The sequence below is a fragment of the Leiobunum rupestre genome, chromosome 6 (genome assembly GCF_980474605.1).
Source record: "Leiobunum rupestre chromosome 6, qqLeiRupe1.1.hap1, whole genome shotgun sequence".
NCBI classification, from domain to species: Eukaryota; Metazoa; Arthropoda; class Arachnida; order Opiliones; family Sclerosomatidae; genus Leiobunum; species Leiobunum rupestre.
The window spans coordinates 63,614,696-63,632,048 of NC_143389.1; the positions used below are offsets into that span (position 1 = coordinate 63,614,696).

A 17,353-nucleotide genomic window follows, 5' to 3' on the forward strand; every position below is an offset into this window, starting at 1 on the left:
TAAAATCTTCCAGTTTGATATCATCCGAACCAACTCGCACTACCCGTTCTTCTTTGATATTATTCCACGTTCTAGGATAACTTATTTCCGCTAAACCTACTTCGTAAGGTCCATTCAGCTGAACATTCTCCGGAAGGTAAGCTCTGAATTTGCTCAGAGTATTACCCGGAAAGTAATTCAGCGAAGAATCGGATGGTAGAGTGATATAGAAACTCATTCTAAGTCTACTTCTTGAACCCAACTATCAAATTGCGGTCCGTACCCCTTCCAGCGTACGAGTAACTCGACTGAATGATCAGATTTCCGTCGCCTCCTGAGCACTTTTAAAATTTTGAACGCGCAAGTGTCAAGATCTTTCCCCACCTTTTGTACTTCTTCTTTGTAAAAAATTCCTAAAATGGGCTCCGAATCTAGCGCCTCCAGTTTATATACCGGCGGTTGTCTCGGTATCTGCTTAATCACTCGAAATAATTCTTCCGAATAATTCGGGAGATATCCTTTTTCGAATAGTCCCTTGTTTTTGCTTATTCTGACAATGTCTCCAATTACGAAGTCGTACTTTATCGGAGGACTAAAGTCTATATCTCCGTACAAATTTTTCCAAGTTATTTTCGAATTTTCGGGATTTACATTGACGGGTTTACATTTAATTGCTCGGTGATAACTGTTATTATAGGCGCTAACTAATTCTTGAAGCACGTCAACGTACTTATAAGTATTTTTCCTTGTAAAATATTGATACATTCTCGATTTAAACGATCGAATAAACCGCTCAACGATGCTGGCTTTCACTTCAGAGTTCGTCGCGAAAAATTCTATTTCGCGGGAATTTAATTCGGATTGAACGGCTTTACAAACAAACTCATTCCCGTGGTCACTCTGCATTCGCTTTGGTTTCCTTTCACCATCTAATATCTTTTTTAGAGCGTTCACTATAGTCTCTCCTTTCTTATTTTCACCGGTTCGACGTAAGCGTACTTACTAAAAATATCAATACACGCGAGAATATAGCGATACCCATTGTTTAGCCTGGAAAGTTTCTGGAGGTCAATGAGGTCGGCTTGCCATTGATCGTCAATGCCGTACACTATCGTTTTATTTCGTTTGTATCGCCACTTTGCATTTTTATGTAGAGTAGAGGTATCTTGGTTTTGTAAAAATTCCCTCACATTTTTCAACGTAACTTTGATACCCTTTTCTCGAGCGGAACGATATAGTCCTCGAACGCTAACGTACCCGCCAGAGCCCGCTACGTCGTAATAGATCTTCTCTAGCTTATCCGTAATTAGTGTAATTTCCATGTGTGGGTGTCGTGTAGTACAATATTAAGAAATCGAATAATTCGACTATTACAAAAATTAATATAATTAAAACGACGGTTAACAGTTTTGGATTTTTCGAAAATGATATAGTTAATGTGGATACGATACTTTCAGCTACAACTTCCGTGCAACCATCCATTATGAGATATGGGATTGAACTAAATAACAGTAACTGGTGGTTAAATGTTTTATTGGTAAATACATTCAAATCGTCACCCACTGATTTTGTCTAGGTGGTGACGTGTTAAAAGATAACGATTTTAAAGAACTTATTCTAGTAGGATTCTTGATATATTTTTTTGGTACATTATTGTTTTGCAATACTTCGTAGAAGTTCTTGAATCCCGTAGGGTCGGAATTTGACTTGGTTTTTCTAACCGCGTCGTAAATTAAATCGATTACGTTTGATCCAGAAACGACTCGTCCTCCAAATGTCATTTCACCGAGTTCGTTCCACGAAATAAAACGTAATGTCCAATTGTACAACGATATCGCGTCGGTAAGCATACTTGACGGAATAGACGTCGCAATTTCTTCGTACCACGTTTTGTTTTTAACAGTCTGTTGTTTTTCAACTGGTTGGCGATTAGATATTATGTGTCGCTGCAAAGTTTGATTATATAACGTTAATTTTTCGGATTCGGTCATATTGGGATCGTCGAGGATCGTTTTCATTTCTTTATCCAAGGATGGTATTTCACTGGGAACATCTTCGGGAGTAGCATTCTTCATTCGACGTAAAGCGTCTTCAGACACTAAAATCATTTTTCGGGCCATTTATTTATTAATGGCGCGGCTTATCGCAGCGCCGGCGACTGAGCTAACGATTGAAAGAAGTGGAGCTAACAAAAACGGGAGAAATCCACCCTTCTGAACTAGAATCTGTTTTCTTTTAGCGAGAGGAATTTTTGCGCAAAGATGATGTAAGGCTTTACGATGTTTCTTCAATCGACTCTTTTGTCCATCTGTTAACTGAATGTTCCCGCGTAGTACATTTATACAACATTCGACCAGCGCTAAGATGGCGTCGCGATTCGCTAGTTTAATGATAGCTTTCCTCTGTTTCACATTGCACGTGCTCAAATATTTTAAAAAATCCAAGTTTTTACACACACGTTTTGACGTTGCTATAGTCATTTTGATTTTATTTCGGGATGAAAATCGCGGCTTCTTCTCCCGGTATGATCCCCGTTCGCAGCCGATATTCATCTGCGGTATTTGGTTTCAAGTCGATGAATAAATAACCGTATGGTTTCACCACGGCTTGACGAAACGCGTCAACAACGAATTTGGTATTAGCCGGTGAAATTTGTTTAGCGATATTTAGCACGCTGGAAACGTCTCTAGCCGAACGGAAAATGACGAGGTACTGTGAATTCAAATTGAGAGTTCTAACTTCTTTCCCGTGATAAAACAAATTTTGCATTAAAATCAGTACGGACGTGTTACGATGATGCGAACCTCGTATAAATAAATTTGTGACGTCTTTGTTATTCGCTATTTCACATAAGAGATCATCGAGAATTACAAAATTTCTAATCGTCGGATTTAAATTGTTTGGGTCTAATAAACCCTCGTGAAACTCTACGGTAGGATTATGCTCCAATACCGAATTAAATAATTTCTCTTGGTACTCAGTATAAAACCAAACTATTCTTTGAGGTGGAGGAGCAATGCACGACTCATTATGTTTAATTAATTTAGCAAGGAAGTGGGACTTTCCACATTGCGTGGGCCCAGCGACGAGCCCGGTGAACGGATGTTTCATTACTGGTTCCATGTCTCTAAATGAGCTACAAAATAAAGAGCCCAGTTTTTAATACTCAAGTTTTTTATTGACAAATTCAAAAGTCTTCAGTTTTATACAACATTTTTTTAGCGTTGCACATTATGAAAGTCAATATAGTATCGCGAAAGTCCTCGCTTAAAAACGTGTCAAGTTTTAAAGTGATTTCGGAATAACTAATTCTATCCATCGCGTCAAACAAATGTATATCTAAACGAGAGTTCCAATCAATCATCAGACAATCGTGCTGCCTTTGTGAGGGATGATCAATTTTGCAACCTTCGCATTGCTTATTCACGTAGTCTGTAATCGCGGTCAGAACGACTCCTTTAATATCATTGAAGACGCGTTTTACTTCGTTGTGATACGTCATCACTTCGTCGTATTTATCCATCAACGTCTTCCAGGGGTATTGCATGACAGTAAAGCCCTGTTTGGTTAAGATGTGCTTTCCGTAGTTGGTCCCAGTTCCAAGGATTATTTCTCTCACGTCCACTACCTTCCGCGTTTGGAAAATGCATAGCTCGACTCGTCTCGTTTCTGATCCTTCAAAGAACCACGTAGAATTTGGGATCGAATCGTCTTCCAAGAACGTAGTAATTTGACCGCTTGTTCTCCGTAGTTGCTTGAACTGACTTTCCGTCAACTCAATTCCAACACTACCATCCAAAGTACCGACGTGAATATGACAGTCTGGGGTTACCGATACCCCCTTCGTAGTAGAAATAGGGAAAACCTTACCGACGTTCCTAAAAGGGGTATCGAAATCGTTAGAAATAACTTAAAGTAATTTAATGTGGAAAGGTTTATACTTACATCTTCTGAGTATTCGAATTCTAAGGTGTAAGAGACTCAGGGATCCTAATTCCAAATGATATTTTAAAGGAAAATTCTGGCTTTTATAGTAAACTTTGTTGCACTTTGTACCACGCCTTAAACAATTAGGATTATACCACCACGTTCGAAACAGCAGATTAAGCAGGCTTTGTAAATTAAGGGTATATCCACGCAATACGCGATTAAACAATTCACGGTCAATATTCAAATCCTCGTCTCCATGTATTTTCTATGAGATACGGTACTCACAGCTCTCTCGCAGTACAATTACGACCGGTGTACGCATCAAATACCGTCAATATAATTCCCCATGTTAATTCTATGCGGCATGGTGGTCGTGAGATACCGTTAAATAATACTTCATGTTAATTCTATGAGGATTTACGGTCGGCGAACGCGTCGATATTGAGCCGGTCCTTTTTTCTAGACACCGTCAAATAGTGCCCCATGTTATTTCTAGACACCGTCAAAAAGTGTCCCATGTTATTTCTATGAGGCACGGTGCCGGTCACCGTCAAATGGTGCCCCATGTTATTTCTATGAGGCACGGTGCCGGTGTCCCGGTGCCTCATTAGGTGTCTCAAACGCGTCGATGTTGAACCGGTACTTTTTTTCTATACACCGTCAAATAGTGCCCCATGTTATTTCTGTGAGGTACGGTTCCCGGCGCCCAGGTACCTCATTAGTGCCTCATAGAGCGCTCTCTCATTTATAACACTACTCGACTGTTCAAGAAGGAAGTACCGCGAAACAATATTAGTACAATAAAGGGTCCGCGAACTTGAAGGGGTACAGGCTTTCTCCAGGTTCTCAAGGTAACTGCCTAAAAAGGCGCCAAAACCGGCCTTAAAGGCCTAGGTTTTCTTCTGCCTGTCATTTACAAATACAATGGTGGTAGGCCAACAGCAGAACACGTTGGCCTACCACCAGGGTATTTGTTTGAAAGGAAAGTAAATATAAAGGGTGACAGGCAGAAGAAAACCTAGGCCTTAAGTAAACTCTCGAGCATAGTTCGAGAATATTTTTAAGAGGCCACCGCCAACCCCCGTGACGAATCAGAGTTTGCCCGGCGCTGGAAATTCCAGCCATCGGAGATGCACGAAGGTATCCCGCAGGAAATTGGACTACCTACGTCACGGGGGAAAACAGCACTCTGACCGTCACAAAAGCCGGGGAAACCTCGTCCGACAAAAAAATAATACAAAGCATTTTACAAGTAAATGTAAAAATTCTAAATCCCAAAACCTAATTGATTAAAATGTAATTGTGTTAACTCATAATCTTAATTAATGGAATAATACGAATATTATTCTACACCCGGAGAGCAAAAGACAAAAATTGTGAATTGCTTTTCGCAAACGTTATTTTATCTATTCTAACGTAAAGCTTATTTTATTCACATTTGTCATGTAATATTAATATTACTTGTTTAGACTTAAAAAATATTAGGAGCTAAAAAATAGAATAAATGAAACTGGGGTTTTATTCCTGATTAAATAACTAAGCATTATCATTTATAAGAGTTAAAGTTTTTCTTATAAAAATAATAGTAATGAAATTGACAACTTTCAATTCTAGAAATTTACTCTCCGTTACATTTTTTGTAATTCGTTTTTTTTTTCGGTGGACTTATGCCACTTGAAATAAGTTTGACACTGTTTATTGGAAGTATCTTTTATAAATTACATACTCGGTAGTTTTAATCATCATTTCGACCGACAAAACAGTGAGACTGGTCACAAGTCCTCGTTATTATAAAACAAACGTCTTAGTATTTTCATCCGCGAGATGGCTACATTGAAACTATCAGCTGGTTTCGACTACAATTTGTACCCGGTGTTACGAAAAATACTGGATGACCACATCGTTACGAATACAAGTTGTTTTTCAAATAGATAGAATAAATAATCTTGATTTGCAAACGTTTTCAATTTTACCCTCCATTTTGGAAAGATGTCATGGATATTTAAGTAAGCACAATCATCCCGATGTACTAACTTTATTTGAAATATTTTATTTAAATTTCAACAAATTTTCAATCATTTGTACATTAACCTAATAAACCCAAGATAAATTTTATCTAAAATGAATTTTTCGAGTTACCTGGTTTCGGAAATAAGGTAGCCAAATGTGATCACGTTAATTTCAATTAGTTTTTAGAGAAGCCCAATTTTTTAAATTACCTGGTTTTGGAAAAAAGGTTGCGAAACGCGAATACTTAAATTCAAATTAATTCTTAGACAAACCGAATTTTCTGAGTTACCTGGTTTTGGAAATAAAGTAGCGAAACGCGAACGCGTTAATTTTAATTATTTTTAAGACCAAACGAATTTTTCGAGTTACCTGGTTTTGGAAATAAGGTATGAAATTCAAATATCACAATAATGCGTATGCGGGTTGTGGAGTCCCGCGAATTTGCCAGAAATCTCACATTAAATTAAAAAAATATAATTTTCAACCAAGTCAATCTAGCTATGGGTTTCGATACTGGGAACATCTACATCGTTGTCTACCATAATCATTCACAAAAACCTACGTTTGAAAGTAAAATAATATTATTTCACAGATCCTTTTTATGAGCCTTCTGATGAAAATGTAATTTCGAAATAAGATTAGCTAACATCTTGAGAAATTGAAATATCACCCGGAAGTTTACAGTAACGCAGGGTGCCACGAAAGTCTAAAGATAACCCGCTGTGACAGATATTATTATATGGTATCGTTCGATGTAAGTGGTCAGAAGCTCCACCAAAGTCTACCGCTATATTCATCCTTTAAACGTTAATATTAAAGGAAATATAACCTGCAAAGCAATCTTTATCGAAGACCCCTTCAATTTTTCAAATTACCCTGTACAGTGACGCCAAAGGCAAAAGCGGCTAGAGCTGCAAACGTTGGTGTTCAAAACCAAATACCTGAGGTTATATTCCCTTTAATGGGCTTTTTGTTTGGGTAATTTAAGAGGTTATTTTAGAAACAGGTTCAGTAACCCAATGGGTGGGAAAAAATAAGTTAAAGTTTAGTAAGGCAGTTTTAATACCCAATGTCAAAAGAACTTTTGACTTACTTATAGGTAGAGAAAAAAGGACCGAGAAGATGAACGTAATTCCAAATCCCAAAATCGAGTACCACCCTTGTGGAATCCGATATAAGAGAAACACGTGGTAACTATAAAAAAAAACATAATACAGTAAAACACCAGAAATAAGGGTTTTCTGTTTGTTTTTAAGCGCATCAAAAGCCTAAAATTAAGCCTTTGACATAAATCTAAATAACTACGGTGCGAGCCTAACTAAACGTGCCGATCGAACGCTCACAAAAGGAAAGTGAAGTTAATTTACTATTCTTGATGTAATTCCGTATCAATCTGGCTGTGATTACCCATTGGAAAGTCTTCCACGCTAACTTCATCTAGTACACAAGTGAAATTGGACTTTTCTTCCAGGGTGAGATAGAATTTGTTCATATTCGAACTTGATGATCCCGCACCGAGCCAAGAAACAAATGCCATGGCCAATACGCAAGAGAGCAAAACCATCTGCCAAGTAACATTTACGTAACAAAACTTTTTCGTTTGATAAAGTGGTATCACTGAGTACCTTTAAGCTCAAACGACGATTAAAAACTACTAGAAAAAAACATGCTCCGAAAGGTCCAAAGAACACTCCCATGATTATTTGAAAAACGGAAATGATTCCACCAAACAGAGGCAAACATAAAGCTAACCCAGTTACCAATAGTCCAAAAACGGCAGCTGAAAGTAATATTCACTTTAATTTTATCATAGAGTTTTCATAAACATCTCTAAAGAGGGTGTCTCTATTAGATTTCTGACCTTAGCTACTAGAAACGACGCATAATTAAAACAAGCAATGCTTATTGAGTTGAACTGGTTAAAATTAAATTACATGCGTGTTTATATACAGATGAGAAAAAACGTTTCGGGTTAAACAACAACAAAAAAACCAAATAATAATCTTAAAGATAACAGTAGGGAAAAAACAACAATTGCGAAGGGCGTAGGCACTTCTACCAAAGAGTATAAAAACTACGTAACCTAGAGATATAATGACGGCCGAAAGCAGTAAAGGAAGTTGTAGCAACCGGGGGGGAAGGCACTCAGTGAATTTGCACTTCAAATTTCTGTACCGCAGCGCCACTACGGCAGTTTTAAGTGGCAATCATTTTGATTTAGTTCAACATTCTTGAAAATTCCTTAAGGACTTGGCTACCTTTAGGACTTGGCGACGTTAGAGAACAAACGCCTTATTCTTCACTTTTTGAAAATAAACACCGAAACAACGAATCCACAAATTCTAACTAAAAAAATCACGAAACAGTAACCAATTACTGTCACTTTTTTGAATTGACAGATATTAGACAATTAAATATCCAAAATGCCAAATTTAGCACCTCCGCAACACCGTAACTGCCATGTTTCTCCGGTATTATTATTTATTGTACTAAAAACTGCCGAAGTGGCGCTGCGGTACCGAAATTTGAAGTGCAAATTCACTGAGTGCCTTCCCCCCCCCCCCCCCCGGTTGCTACAACTTCCTTTACTGCTTTCGACCGTCATTATATCTCTAGGTTACGTAGTTTTTATACTCTTTGCTTCTACTCCAACAGTCTCAAAATGTTTGCGTTCAGTAACGCTAAACGGTTTTAACGTTAAGTATGGTTATTACTCTTTTTCGCGTTACTGGTTTCGACATCACGTTGCCCAAGGAAGTTATCGGCGAGAACAGCAGGTTTTTTAGTTGCCCAACGGTATAGTGTGTTCATCACAAACGAAGAATGGCGCGAACTTTAAATTAAATATTTAAAAACAATCGACTGTTTGATAATCCTATTGTTTTAAAATATTCTTTCAGAAAACGGCTTCTTCTCTTACTGAACGAAAGCCAATATCTTTTGTTGAAAAACATTTTATGATTTTTGTGTGCCTTAACAGTTTATGACGTAACCGTTTTTCTTATAGACTAATTGTATGGTATGTAATCTATAAGTTAAGGTAGAAGAAACCACCTATGGACTGTGAGAAGGATGATAAAATACGCGAAAAAGTAGATTAGTCCATAATTAAAAGGGATAATATAGCTAAATCCTAAACAAATTTGAAGAAATTAAAAAACTTACTAATAACTATACCAATAGGTCTTCGAGCAAACAAAAAACGCGAAACTCGAATCAAATAGATCTTCGAGTAATAAACTACATAAAAACTAAAAAAACAACTTCAAATTTGTTTAGGATTTAGCTATATTATCCCTTTTAATTATGGACTTATCTACTTTTTCGCGTATTTTATCATGTAATCTAAAATGTGAGTGATGCTAAAATAAATATAAACAGCTTGCACTTACTAGCTATTTGACACAACAATAAAGAATATTTTTGGTAGATATCCGAGCTGACGTACTGCAAAAAGTAATCGTTGACAGTAACAACGGCGCACGAGTTAATGGCCGATGAGACAGTGGACAGAGATCCGCAAAGAATCCCAGAAATAACGAAACCAGCGACACCGACGTGCTTCGTTACGGCCCGCACGATGAACGCTACCACATACTTGACGCGAGATAATAAAAGTGAAGCATTACGCACTTGATGTTTCCTTGATTCTTAAAAGCGTCATTGTTCATAAATATACAGCAAGGAAACTGATTAAAAAGCGAATTCAAGTAATTTAAAGCAAGTGGAAGGTACAGTGTACTTCCATGCCCCAATAAATGTCATTGAATATTAGGTCCGGAAGAGGATTAGCGTCCAATTTTATTTGGTAAATTGTAATAAACATCTTTTCGGTTGAAAAAAATGAAGTGCAATAACCATTTTACCGCCTTTTTTATAGTTATCACCTAGTTGACCACCTGAATTAAGGACATTAAAAGTAGTGCCTCGCGTATTAGCCTAGCTGATAATTATTATTATTACATAATTTTTAAAGGAGAAACTTTCTTCGCCAGTTAACAGAGAAACCGGGTTCGCTTCTAGTCGGGTGATAATAGTAAAACAATTCGCAGTATTGCCAAAATAGGGGTGATACTTTACGGGGTTTTTGCTGCAATACGAAAAAGCATTTAAGGGGTTTTCTTCGGAGCCGCCACTTGCTTTAAATTTCAGTTTCAAATTTTATTTAGTTACAGACGTTTTTTCTATTTTTCCTTTCTTTTACACATTATTAATTTCAAACCTGATTATTTGGAACATTGATTGTAGCGCCGTTTTGATTTAATATTTTTAAAATACGCAAATATTGCAATGGCAGAAGTCAACGATGTCAAGGTAAATATATTTAGAAATACAAAGGCAATCCATGAGGCTCTAAATAAAAAATTTCCAGTTACAACTAGGGAAGCAGGCAAATTATTCTATCGTTAAAATGCACTTCATTTAAAGTTGCGAATTACTAATAAGTACAACTCAGAACCTAACACTTAAACACTAGAACAAAACAAAGGTGTTACTATAAATTAATTGTTAAAATATCGGTATAAAATTAAATTTTTAAAGGTTAAATCACCAAAAGGAAGTTATCTTAATTGTATCTGTCAACAAAACCAATTTATATGCTTTAAATATTCAGCTAACGCACCACAAGGTAGGTTTGAGAGACGATTAATTGAACAGAACAATGAAAAAGGCTTTAAAAGTCGCTTATACTGGATAACATTTTAGGTTTATATAGAGTTCGGCGTTTGGATAAAAATTAACCACTTAGTTTATTTTTATCCATAACCTACAATCATCCGAAAATATAAATTATTTTTTGCATGCAGGCTGCTTGCCACCACCCTCCTGAATTAAAGGTTTCAAAAGTAACTTGATGACTTAGGCCTAAGGTGGTGCCTTGGGTATTAAAATACGCGAAAAAGTAGATTAGTCCATAATTAAAAGGGATAATATATCTAAATCCTAAACAAATTTGAAGAAATTAAAAAACTTACTAATAACTCGTACCGATAGGTCTTCGAGCGAATCTCGGATCAAATAGATCTTCGAGTAATAAACTACATAAAAACTAAATAAAATAGCCAGAAATTCTGAAGAATATTTGAGCGCAAATACTTGTTTATTAATATTTTTTTGTTCTATATCCATGATTTTATCACTTTCAGTGTATTTCAAAATGTGTTGTCAATTTTATTTCCTCTGTTGTATTGTGTGGAAAGAGCGAGCGGGCAGTGGTTTCCCCGGCCCCCCTGCTTTTCCGTTGTTAGTCCCTTGGCGTCCCAGTGACGCTTTTGGCCTCGGGGTCCGGGTTTTTTTCCACTGCTAGCTGGTTCTCTCTTGCCCGTTTACAAGGGTAAAAGAAAAATAGACCTTCTCTATCTGTAGGCGAAAATATCGCCAGATTCTACCAGAATTTCGCGCGAAACGACGCTATCGTAGTGGGCTCCCACTTGAGCCAATTTCCAAATAAAGATAATTTAGAGGACCGAAAGTTTTTTATTTAATAGTAAATAGTTCCTACGTCGCGACAGTTCAAACACGTAAAACGTAATTAAGCCCGATTAAAATTTATAGTCCATACCTAAATCATTTTTCAGTCGGTGGTTTAGAGTTTAGCCTCTCCCAATAATTTACAAGAGCTAATCAAATTTCCCTCACCATTTACTATATGGTGCCGAAACCCGGGAAAGTACGGTGTTAAAACGGAAATCGAACAAATTTACGGAACTGAACTTTCGAAATTACAAGGCCAACCATGGCGCCAATTACAGACGAAGCAGCATCCGAGACAGATTCAGCAGAGCTTAAAAGATTAAGTATAGGCAGAGGTACCGTGCGCCACAATACCACGACCATTGAAACGAAACTTAAGAGTCTGCTTGCAGACAAGGCATCACCGATCAACGAAATACAAGACCAGTTAGCTCTAATTACGATGAAGGAGTCCACTCTTCAGGCATTGGACGAGAAAATAATTAATTTGATGAACGGAGCTACAACTGACAAAATCGAAGAGGAGATGGAGAAACAACAAGACTACGCAGACCGAATTATCCTCATCAGGATGCAAGGAAACCGAAGAATACAAGAAATAGATGCCACACCTTTAGCGCAGTCGAACAGTTCGTGTTACCGAGCGACAGTAGAAGAATCAAGGCTACCCGTGTTAGCGATAAAAAGGTTTTCGGGGGACATTTTACAGTGGCCGGGATTTTTCAGCCAATTTAAATCTGCAGTCGACGACAAGAAAATAAGGAAAGTAGAAAAGTTTAATTATTTGTTGAGTTTTCTTGAAGGACAACCTAGAGACCTATTAATGCAAATGCAGGCGTCGGACGCCAACTATGACGAAGCCCTTAAAATTTTAGAAGAAAGGTACAAGCGTAATCATTTAGTAAAACAAGATTTGTTTAAGAAAATTCATAAATTAAGACCAGTTGATGAAAATGATTTACCAGGCCTACGTAGATTTTACGATACCTGTTCGGTTAATGTCAGAAGTTTAAAAGCTGTAGGCGTTGATATTGCCGCGAATGGGGATTCTTTGTGTTCGCATTTAGTAGGGTGTCTGCCTGATGACATGCGCTTAAAGTATAGTTTAGGCTGCGACCCAAGTTCGACCTGGGACGTGGATATTCTTCTCGAATTTATACGAAAAGAAGTAGAGGCTAGAGAAACTAGTGCTATTCTTAAGGGTGATTTCAAAAAAGAGTTTAAATCTAGCCAAAAACCGCAAGGGTTTGACGGGTCCAGAAAATTTTCCCCGAGTAGCGCCTCTACGCTCTCGGCAAGTGTTACCGAAAGGAAAATTTACTGTATTTTTTGTAAGGGATCGTCGCATCCCACTACAGATTGTTCGAAATATACGCTCGAAGAGAAAAGAAAAATCGTGAATAGTGCAGGGAGGTGTTTTGTTTGCACCCGGCTATCCCATATAGCTAAAAATTGCAACTCGCGTTTCGCGTGCCGTTTCTGCCCCAGAAAGCACAGTAGCGCCATCTGCGAACAAAACCCAGCGCATAAGAAGTCGACAGCGAACTCCGAAGAAACCGCGACGAAGATAGTCAACCAAGCCTCGGTACGTAGCGAGCGAACCGTTCTTCTACAGACCGCTCGCGCGACGGCTAAAAACCCGTTTTACTCCCCGAACCAAGAAGAAGTCAGAATGCTGCTCGACACAGGAAGCCAAGCGACCTTTATAAAGGAGGAGATTTCGAGAAGGCTCCGATTGCCCGTAATTGGAGAAAAACTAGTAACGATTCAAAGTTTCGGAGAGCAGAATCCGAAGGAAACAAGACGAAGAATAGTCAAAATAACCCTTCATAACACCCGACATCCAGATCGATTTATTGAAGTAGCCGCGATAGAAGCTCCTTTCCTTTGTAACGCCGTGACGTCAGTAAACTGTCAAGAGATCGAAGCTTATGCCAGATCGAGAGGTTTCGAACTAGCAGATGAAACCAACGAGAAGACCCCGAGTATAACCAGTATTGGAATCCTCATCGGAACGGACGCCTATTATGATGTAGTAATAAGAAACAGTTCCGAAAGTTTGGGAAACACCTTGGTCGCAGTCGAAACGTTATTTGGATGGACAATTCAAGGTCCTACAGAAACAAACGGTGCAAATGTAAACCCAAACACCTGCAACGTCGTAACCGTCATGCGAGTCGGTATCGGAGAAGTAGAGCTAGAGTCAACCCTGAAATCCTTTTGGGACCTGGAATCGCTTGGAATCGACGTGAAGCAAGAAAACGATCCCACCACCGAAGACGTTATGCAGAAGTTCCATAGAGAAGTCACCTATCAAAATAACCTATATTCTGTCCGTTTTCCGTGGAAGACTCCAAAATCAGATCTACCGAATAATTTCGCAGTGGCTAAGAACCGTACTAGGAAACTAGCAAGAAGGTTCAACGACGATCCAGATTTGTACCAAAATTACAAGAAGATTATAGAAGAACAGTTTCAAAAGGGAATCGTTGAAGAAGTCAACAGTCATGAACCATTTCCAGAGGGTACGTACTACATGCCCCATCAACCAGTAACGCGTGAAACGAGCTCTACCACAAAATTAAGAGTGGTATACGACGCTTCTTCGCATGTAAAAAACGCCCCATCTTTAAATGAATGTTTGGAGAGTGGTCCAAATCTCAACCCGGATATGCTAAAACTATTATTGCGTTTCCGTATACACAAAATAGCGGTTACCGCAGACATAGAAAAAGCATTCCTCCAAGTGGAATTGCAAGTCGAAGAAAGAGATTCAGTCAGGTTTTTGTGGATGAAGGAGAAAAACGGACGAGTTCTTGAAGATGATTTCACCACTCTAAGGCTCACCAAGGTCCCGTTCGGAGTCCGACCGTCCCCATTTCTTCTAGCAGCTACCGTCAAGGTTCATTTGCAAAGCAATCCATCCTTTGATCCTAAAGCCGTCCAAGCACTCAGCGAAGACCTATTCGTAGATGACCTAACAACAGGAGCGGACGACGTGAAAGGCGCCTATGACCTATCGAAGGAAGCGTCCTACATACTCAGTACAGCCAACATGAACTTGCGCAAGTGGAGGACCAATTCGAAGGAATTGCGTCAAAAATGGGGTAAAAAAGCAGCAGACCCAGAAAGTACCATCAGCTTTGAAATGGAGACCGATTCCTCAAATCAGAAAATCCTAGGACTTAAGTGGGACCCCGAAGTTGACATTTTCTCGTTCGACCTGTCGACACTGGTAGAAACTTTACTAGGGGCGAAATTAACCAAAAGAACCGTTCTGAGCGCGATAGCTCGCATATTTGACCCCATTGGTATGCTTGCGCCTTATACAGTTCGGGCAAAGTTTCTGTTTCAGAAACTTTGGGAACCACCAAGAATGCAATGGGACACTGAATTATCAATTGACATCGCCGACAAGTTCCTCCAATGGCTTCGAGAAATGCCGCTAATCCGAAACGTAAAAATGAAACGATGCTACTTCCCCGGGTCCGAAGAAATCGTGCATAAAGAGCTCCATTGCTTCTGCGATGCGAGCAGTAAAGCCTACACAGCAGTATTATATATCAGATACGTTACAGCATCAAAAAGAGTCGGCGTCTCGCTCATAACCTGTAAAACCCGAGTGGCGCCCCTGAAGGAAGTTTCTCTACCACGCTTGGAGCTTTTGGGTTGCCTAATTGGCGCTCGATTGATGGAGAGTGTCAAGTCCATTTTCAAAACCGATAAAATTCCATTATTTTGGTGGACAGACTCTACCATTTGCGTAGCTTGGATAAAGAAGGACGATAGCAAGGTCCTAGAATTGAAACCATTTATTCGAAACAGAGTCACCGAAATAAGAGAGAAAACTAATGCAACGGATTGGAGACATTGTGCAGGAATTGATAACCCCGCCGACATTCCTACTCGCGGAGCAAGGGTCGCAGAATTAACAGGAATGAACCGTTGGTGGCATGGGCCGAAATGGCTCTCGCAAGACACCTCAGAATGGCCAAAGGAAAGAAACCCAGAAGTTAATCAAAGGGACATGGAAGTTGAGATCATGAAATCGGTATTAAACGTAGAATGTCAAGAGAAGAAAGGGCCACCTCGCGTAATAGACATGACGAAATTCAGTGATAGCACCAAGTTATTCAGAATTACAGCTTTAGTTTACCGAGTAGTACGCAGACTTCAAGGATCAAATTTGAAAAAGGGTCCTATTTCCGCTGAGGAAATCGGGGAGGCTGAGCTAAAATGGATTAACGCCACGCAACAGGAAGAATTCCCAGACGAATTAGTACAGTTAAGAGATGGTAAAAGAGTCGACAACAAATCCAAGATTAGAACTTTAAGGCCGATTCTAAATCAGGATGGCTTAATATGTGTAGGTGGGCGACTACAACAATCAGATTTAAGTGAAGACGAAAAACATAGTGTTATCATAGGCCGAGGGCAGAAGCTAGCCGAGCTTCTCATGAAAAGGAGTCACGAGCAAGTTGGCCACTCCGGTATACAGAACACCCTGACGCAAGCGCGGGGCCGATATTGGATGATAGCAGGCCGACAAATCGCGAAGAAAGTAATCAGGGGTTGCGTAATTTGCAAGAAGTTAAGTGCGAAACCGGGCGAAGCTCCCGTAGCCCAATTGCCAAGGGATAGAATAGTTCAAACGCCTCCTTTCCAAACCATAGGGGTTGACTTCGCAGGTCCCATTCACGTCAAGATTGGCAAAACTATCGAAAAGGCATACATTTGCATTGTAACCTGCGCGGTCACCCGCGGTATACATCTTGAGCTGGTCCCGTCGATGACTACGTATGAGTTTTTACTCGCATTCCGGAGGTTGATTTCTCGTAGAGGTCTTCCTCACATCATATACTCCGATAACGGTAAAACGTTTATTCGCGCCAACAAAGACCTCAACCTTATCTGGAAGAACATAATTAATCCGGAAGTTCGCAAATTTTTCGGCAATAGAGGTATAGTATGGAGATTCATTGCAGACAGAGCAGCCTGGTGGGGAGGGATGTGGGAACGTATGGTACGATCTGTCAAGACCATTCTTCGCAAAACACTATCCAGCGCCACCCTAACCTACCCGGAAATGGAAACTGTTCTCTTGGAGACCGAGGCCATAATCAACTCGAGACCTATTACGTATATCGCCAGTGACACGGAAGAACCGACACCTCTCACTCCTGCCCATTTTCTTCTCAACAAACGCGTCACTCAGATGCCCCCGCAAAGGGTGAAAGACCAGAACATTCCGAATTCCAGAAGAGAAATGAACGAGAGACTCAAGCATTGTTTAGCCGTAACCGATCGTCTATGGAAACGGTGGAAGGCCGAGTATTTATTGGAATTGCGTAATGCCTATCATGCTAAAGTAGTGAAGGACGTAGAACCCATGAAGGTCGGTACTGTAGTCTTAGTACACGACGAAAATGCGCCAAGGCATACTTGGCGTATGGGAGTGATTACAGAAATGCAAATGGGAAGGGATGGGCACTTGCGATCTTGTTTAGTCAGAATGTCTAACCGTAATGTCATCAGGCGCACCATTAACCATTTGTATAATCTAGAAATATCCGAAACTGATTGATGTCGCGTAATATTCTCTGTATCAAAATAAATTTCATTATTTTTGGGGGGAGTGAAGAATATTTGAGCGCAAATACTTGTTTATTAATATTTTTTTGTTCTATATCCATGATTTTATCACTTTCAGTGTATTTCAAAATGTGTTGTCAATTTTATTTCCTCTGTTGTATTGTGTGGAAAGAGCGAGCGGGCAGTGGTTTCCCCGGCCCCCCTGCTTTTCCGTTGTTAGTCCCTTGGCGTCCCAGTGACGCTTTTGGCCTCGGGGTCCGGGTTTTTTTTCACTGCTAGCTGGTTCTCTCTTGCCCGTTTACAAGGGTAAAAGAAAAATAGACCTTCTCTATCTGTAGGCGAAAATATCGCCAGATTCTACCAGAAT

At 39.4% G+C, this 17,353-nt stretch overlaps 1 protein-coding gene across 1 annotated transcript; it reads left to right on the forward strand.

Moving 5' to 3' along the window:
* Nucleotides 1-11,656: 11,656 nt before the first annotated feature.
* LOC149942932 (uncharacterized) lies at nucleotides 11,657-16,978 on the forward strand. The gene has a single exon (XM_090179548.1). The coding sequence runs from the start codon at nucleotides 11,657-11,659 to the stop codon at nucleotides 16,976-16,978; it is 5,322 nt and encodes a 1,773-aa protein (XP_090035674.1).
* Nucleotides 16,979-17,353: the final 375 nt, after the last annotated feature.